At 42.2% G+C, this 7,390-nt stretch overlaps 1 protein-coding gene across 1 annotated transcript; it reads left to right on the forward strand.

Moving 5' to 3' along the window:
• Positions 1-3,555: 3,555 nt before the first annotated feature.
• On the forward strand, positions 3,556-6,991 carry LOC126032416 (E3 ubiquitin-protein ligase HECTD3-like). Its single transcript, XM_049790089.1, is given in 1 exon segment — positions 3,556-6,991. A coding segment is annotated over 1 exon segment (2,598 nt). The 3' UTR covers positions 6,154-6,991.
• The last annotated feature ends 399 nt before the right edge of the window (positions 6,992-7,390 follow it).

The following is a 7,390-nucleotide window of genomic DNA, read 5'->3' on the forward strand; positions in this document are numbered from 1 at the left end:
GCCCTGGCTTTCAACAAAGTAAAATATAATTGACTTTAGCTTAAATTCACCCCATCCATAGTCCCACGAAAAAAGTAACCCTGGAGCTATAAAGCCAGAATTTCATTTCTTTTCACAAGTTATGAATGTCCTAGATGTCATTTTATTCTAATAACAGATGTTTTGATACATTGAAAAAAATGTGTTATGTGTAGTCACCTTCACCAAAGTGACTTCAACACCTTCATCAATCTACCAGATTTTCTGAATAACTTGCTGCAATTTCTCTATTATTACTTGTACTTATCTCTCTGCACTTTTAGTTATAAAGTGGCTTCTTTCTTTAAACCTTATGAATAAAGCTCGACACAATTTAGATTACTCTCTTCTAGAGCCCTTACCTCTCTAAACTTCCATAAAACTGAAGTCAGGCTTATGCTTCAGTTAAAGATAATGTTGCAACAGCTTTATCTTCTATCCAGATTCCAAATATATTTTCCATATCTTCAGTGTGGCCATTTCACTTTTGAATCATTCACATATAAACTGAACTACACTTTTCATGTCTAATAATTTTTATATTACATTTATAATGTGGTTAGTGCACACTGTGTCATTTTCAGACTATTTCAATTTAGAACTTTTTTTCCTGAACAACGTAATTCCAATCATTTTGTTTCAGATGAAAGACTTGCAAACTTTTGTTTTATTTAAATATTTAGAGACTCTTGTACGCTACTAAATATCTAACTTCAATACTGTTGTGTCATATAGTACTTTCTCAAGGAGATTGAGAATTCTTTGAAATATCCAGTTGGTAGAGAGGTTCAAATAACAAACAAGTTCTTTAATTGCTTTATCTGGTATGGTTTATAACATTATAAAAAAGGATCTCCAATAATAATAGATTATAGACTAGATAACTAGAGTAGATACAATAATAACTAGAGCAGTTGCAATAATATAGCCTTCTGGAATAAAGTGCTATATTATTAAATAGCACAATGCAGGAAGTGAACAATAATATTTGATAATTGTCAATTGGTATCAGGTTATTCAAAAATTAAAAAGTCTATTTGTTATAAAGTTTAGTAAATGGAAGTACAGTAGAATGATATATTCCTATAATTCAATGCTGTTTTTTAATTTTACTAAATATTTGTAGTTTCATTATTTTTACCACACTTCCTCCTTTTAATATCTAGCTAGAAAAGTAGTTAGCAGGACTATTAGAGAAGTATATAAACCTTTAAAGGATAATGGGACACTATAGGCCTAGGATATGTACAATTTGTATTTAGTAATTAAGTAGCCAAATACCATATAATATAATATAGAAATGCAAATATAATATGAGAACATGTTTATAGTCATTCACACTAAGTGTAAATTATAAATTTAGGCATTCAAAATAAATTCCTTGCTATCCAAATTGACAAATTTTCAAAGCACTAACAAGTTTATAATATAATTAATGTTCTTAAATTTGTCCCATGCTGCTTGGGCAATTTTGCATCTGTGTCATGTTTCCATAATAGCCAATTAAAAGTTAAACTTGAATTTCAAACAAATTAAATAATTTACTAGGTCGTTTAAGCTTTAGTAAACTAAAACAATTAAGTTACCTCACAAAGACCTTCAACTCTGTAAGTATAAAAGGAGTTTATTGTAGAGGAAATCTATGAAAATTCATAGAATCTATGAAAAGTCTATAAAAATGAAATATTCATATATTAATATAAGAAATATACTTCATAATGTTCTTTAGAGAATTCTGATTTTCTTATGTAAATGTATAAAATAAGAATTTACTAATACTTGTCAAATATGAAGTATTAATTAATAAAAAACTTGGCACATTTGTATGCATTGATATATCTAAACAGACAAAAATAATTATATTTTAGGAATCATATGAATAATTTAACGTATACGTCATACGTTAATTTTTCACTAATTTTAATGAAATAAATTACACTTACATCGTACACAAGAACCAGAGAGCTTTGAAAAGTGATCCATATGCACAAACCTGACACCAAATCACTGATGCACTAATTCCCTGCCTAGTACAAGTGACCAACCTACCACATTAAGCAAAGATGAATCTCCAAACTTATGATCTATACCATCAAATGTCTTTTGAAGGGCTTGTTCCCATTCATTAAAAACAATGTGATAGTTCTGTTTCTCCTGTTCAGAGGTGATTAACAGTGGTCAATTACTACGCTTTAGAAATATTTTTGAACAGAGAGAATTATATTGTACAAATAGAAAGTTAAAAAGAAACACTTCCATGGGAGTAGTTGGGACTCTAATTACAAATGTGAGCTATTTAGAACCTACAATCCGTTTAGGTCAACCTACCAAAGTATAATAATCACCCTCTCAAAGCATGCCTTTGATATCTACAAATAAAGATATTCATCCTTTATGTATTGCCCACATGTTTGATTGTGTCCTATTATCTTTTGATCTGAATGATACATTCTTTTCTGGAACCATATGACACCACTAATAAATTTTGTACCCTATTTTAGCACATCTTATTTTGTCCTTCAAATATTGATTTTACAATACCTGACTCATAATATGGTAGTTATAGACAGCTTACAAGATTCATAGGTATCATACACATTATTGTAGACATTCCTCTTTCTCTAAATGTAATCATGTCTTTACTCTATTCCTGAAACAGTCTTCATAAGACCAGTACTCATGAGCTCCAAAGATTGGTGATTTGAATTGGACATTCACAGATAGCTATTCTTCGTGGTCTTTGAACTTTGTGAGTTTTAAAACAAACCCAATTTGACCACAGTTTTACTGTCCCTGGTCCCATCTATAACTATTGTGTATTTGAGAGACTCTTAAAAGATAGCTGTTTATTACCAAGTTTTAGTACATATTTTATGTTATGTAAGAAGCTGAAACATTCTTTGCTTTGCTCCACCTGAAAGTCTTAAGAAGTAGAAAAACTATTTTACTATGCAGGAACAGACAAGTCCATCATGTCACCTTGAAATCAGAGTCACTATATTAGTCATGGTAGAAGATATGGCTTGCTGAGGTTCAACTATCATATTTGTTACATCATATTTTAGTTGTCCTTTTTTGTGATTTAAATCTGATAAGAATTGAAAACCATTTAAATGATGTTGTGACTAACAAAGGAGACAAATCAAACCAGATGGCAATCCACACAAGAAACCTGAAAGATATAAAATATTAATTTTTGTTGCATATAATACTACTGCTAGAATATTTTAAGAAATTCCATAATATTTTCATTTGGTATCAGCTACTTGTACAACTTCTCTTATTTGTGGGTGAAATTTTTAATTTGATGATATAGTTAATATCTTGATAAAGTTACATTATATGACATGTGAAGATTGTATTACCTTATATAAATTTCATCTACTCAGCCTCAAGTGAAATAGATAGGAGAGAAAGTTTTGTGTAGAATGAACACAAAGGCATAGCAAGTAAGTCTTAAAAAATATATTGCGACCTCTGGTCGCCGATCGGCACCGCGGCTGCCCCGGGATTGGGCTCTCCTCGGTGCCATCGGCCATGGCGGGCCCGGGCCCGGGCGCGTCCCTGGAGTCCCCGCGGCAGCTGCTGGGCCGCGTGCGCTTCCTGGCCGAGGCGGCTCGGAGCCTGCGCTTGGGAAGGCCGCTGCCGGCCGCGCTGGTCTTCGTGCCGCGGGAGGTGCGCTACAAGCTGGCCCGGGACCCAGCAGGCAAGGCGCGCGTGCTGCTGCCGGTGTGGGAGGCCCGGGGCCTGGGGCTGCGCGTGGGCGCCGCAGCGGGGCCGGCGGCCGGGGTCGGGGTCGGGCCGGGGCCGCTGGGCGCCGCCCACGACAGCATCGAGCTCCGGCGGGACGCCTGCCTGCGCGCCACGGGCGAGGAGCTGTGCAACGGCCACGGGCTCTGGGTCAAGCTCACCAAGGAGCAGCTGGCCGAGCACCTGAGCAACGACTGCGGCCTGGACGAGGGCTGGCTGCAGGTGTGCCGGTTGGCGGAGGGCTGCCAGCGCCTCGTCCCCGTGGACACCCCCGACCACCTGCAGCGCCAGCAGCAGCTCTTCGGGGTGGACTACCGGCCCGTGCTCAGGTGGGAGCAGGTGGTGGACCTGACCTACTCGCACAGCCTGGGCCCCGGGCCACAGCCCGCGGAGGCCTACGTGGAAGGGGTGCAGAGGCTCCTCTATGTGCCCCCCACCTGGACCTTCGAGTGCGACGAGGACCTGATCCACTTCTTATTCGACCACCTGGGCAAGGAGGATGAGAATCTGGGGAACATGAAGCAGTATGTGGAGAGCATAGACGTGTCCTCCTACACGGAGAACTTCAATGTGTCCTGCTTGACGGACAACAACGTCAACACCTACTGGGAGAGCGATGGGTCCCAGTGCCACCACTGGGTACGGCTGACCATGAAGAAGGGCACCATCATTAAGAAACTGTTCATTACCGTGGATACCACAGATGACAACTTTATGCCCAACCGTGTGGTGGTTTTCGGGGGAGAAGGGGACAACCTGAAGAAACTGAGTGACGTGAGCATCAAAGTCTCTTTGATCGGAGATGTCTGCATCCTGGAGGATATGACTGTCCATCTCCCCATCATCGAGATCCGCATAGTCGAGTGCCGAGATGATGGGATTGATGTGCGGCTTCGAGGGGTTAAGATCAAGTCCTCTAGACAACGGGAGCTAGGGTTGAACGCAGACCTGTTTCAACCCAGCAACCTAGTTCGATACCCTCGCCTGGAAGGCACCAATCCAGAAATACTGTACCGCAGAGCTGTTCTCCTGCAGAGATTTATAAAGATCCTGGATAGTGTCCTGCACCACTTGGTACCTGCCTGGGACTACACACTGGGCACCTTCACTGAGATTAAGCAAGTGAAGCAGTTCTTGCTGCTTTCGCGCCAGCGGACAGCCCTGGTGTCCCAATGCCTGCGAGACTCTGAGAGCAGCAAGCCCAGCTTCATGCCCCGTCTGTACATCAACCGTTGCCTTACCATGGAGCACCGTGCCTGCCCCTTAAAGGACCCTGCCTGCAAGAACACAGTCTTCACCCAGGTTTATGAAGGCCTCAAGCCCTCTGACCAGTTTGAAAAGCCATTGGATTACAGGTGGCCCAGGCACTATGACCAATGGTGGGAGTGCAAGTTTATCGCAGAAGGCATCATTGACCAGGGTGGTGGTTTTCGGGACAGCCTGGCAGACATGTCGGAAGAGCTGTGCCCCAGCTCAGCAGACACCCCCGTGCCCCTGCCCTTCTTTGTGCGCACTGCCAATCAGGGCAACGGTATTGGCGAGACCCGGGACATGTATGTGCCCAACCCATCCTGCCGAGACTTTGCCAAGTATGAGTGGATTGGACAGCTGATGGGGGCTGCCCTTCGGGGTAAGGAGTTCCTGGTGCTGACTCTGCCTGGGTTTGTATGGAAGCAGCTGTGTGGGGAGGAAGTGAGCTGGTCCAAGGACTTCCCAGCTGTGGACTCCGTGCTGGTGAAGCTCCTAGAAGTGATGGAAGGAATGGACAGAGAGACCTATGAGTTCAAATTTGGAAAGGAGTTAACGTTTAGCACTGTGCTGAGTGACCAGCAGATGGTGGAGCTGATCCCTGGGGGTGCCAACATTGTTGTGGGCTATGAGGACTGATCCCGTTTCATCCAGCTCGTGAAGAAGGCACGCCTAGAGGAGAGCAAGGAGCAGGTGGCAGCCATGGAGGCAGGTCTCCTGAAGGTGGTGCCACAGGCTGTACTGGACTTGCTGACATGGCAGGAAGTGGAAAAAAGGGTGTGTGGAGACCCCGAGGTGACAGTGGAAGCTCTTCGCAAACTAACCCAGTTTGAGGATTTCGAGCCATCTGACACGCGGGTGCAGTACTTCTGGGAAGCACTGAACAACTTCACCAAGGAGGACTGGAGCCGCTTCCTGCGTTTTGTCACTGGTCGCAGCCGTCTGCCAGCCCGGATCTACATTTACCCTGACAAACTAGGCTGTGAGACCACAGATGCACTGCCCGAGTCTTCGACCTGCTCCAGTACCCTCTTCTTGCCACGCTATGTCAGTGCCAAGATTTGTGAAGAGAAACTCCGCTACGCAGCGTACAACTGTGTGGCCATCGACACTGACATGAGCCCATGGGAGGAATGAGGTGGTGCCACTGGCTACTCAGGGGCCCACAAGAGGAAATCTTTAATGAAGACTTCTTCCCTGAGCCATGTTGAGTCTGTGCTTTCAACTTGAGCTGCCATGTGCAGAGAAAACCAGTGCCCAGCGTGTATTACCGCTGTGTGCAGTTCAAAGAGAGGCAAAGGTTGACTTGGGCCCAGTCCCGAGTATGAATGTGCGGGGGGCTCCACTCTTAGCCTCCATGCCAGGAAACCTTCTCGGAGCCTGGCACCAGCTGTCGTCCATCCTGAGCTACTTGAAGGGGCTTCTAGCTCCCCATTCATGGACTTGAGACTTGATACTGTGCTTTTTCCTCTTTTTGCTGCCTTGTCTCTGGCTTTAGCCTAGACTTGACATTGCAAACTCTGGAGGATAGTGGGGAAGGAAAAGAGGATTCTCCACGGCCACCCATCTAGGGAGGAAGCAGCAGCTGAAGTCCCCCTCCCTCAAGACTCCACCTTCTATCCCCAAAGGGCTGACTATCCTTCCATCTAGTCACATCAACAAAGTACCATCTCCTTCCATGCAACAGAACCTATAACTGCTCACCATTAAACATTATACCATTGCACCCCATTCCACACACACTCTGCAGCTCCTTCTCTCTGACTCTCCAGATGCCATTTCATCCCCAAGATTTTGTACTAGTTAATGCTATTTTTCTAAAATCTTCAATCATTCCCCTTTATCTCTGTTGAATGTAGCACTGCTTCTAGTCCTTACCCACCTCCCTGCCCCAGTCATTTCTGCCCTGCCTTCGGCCATAACACTCCATCATAAGTCTTGCACATGAAAAAGTATAATAAATAAATAAAAAAAAGAAAAAATATATATTGCAAGGTATGGAAGATATCTTTAATTTGATAACTATTCTTTTTGGTCAAGAAATAAAAAAATAAAAAGGAATTAAGTGAGATGGAATCTTCTAGCACAATGAATTAGTTTGACTAAAGTAACTGTATCACAGATTGCAATTATGGCCAAGGTCTTTATCTATTCATTCTTAATGAGATTCAGTCCTTAACATTTCATCATAATAGTATTTTCAGTTATTATATGTTTTAAATTATTTTATCATATCTCCAAAATTCTAAAAATTGCAAGAAAATAAAATGTTGAGATTGAAAATAAAAGTAATATATTTATTTGCAGAAAATACTATTTTATGTACAAAAATTACCATATAATTTTAATTAAATAATTTCTTAATTTAAATACC

This window comes from Suncus etruscus, chromosome 16 (genome assembly GCF_024139225.1).
Source record: "Suncus etruscus isolate mSunEtr1 chromosome 16, mSunEtr1.pri.cur, whole genome shotgun sequence".
In the NCBI taxonomy this organism is placed as follows: domain Eukaryota; kingdom Metazoa; phylum Chordata; class Mammalia; order Eulipotyphla; family Soricidae; genus Suncus; species Suncus etruscus.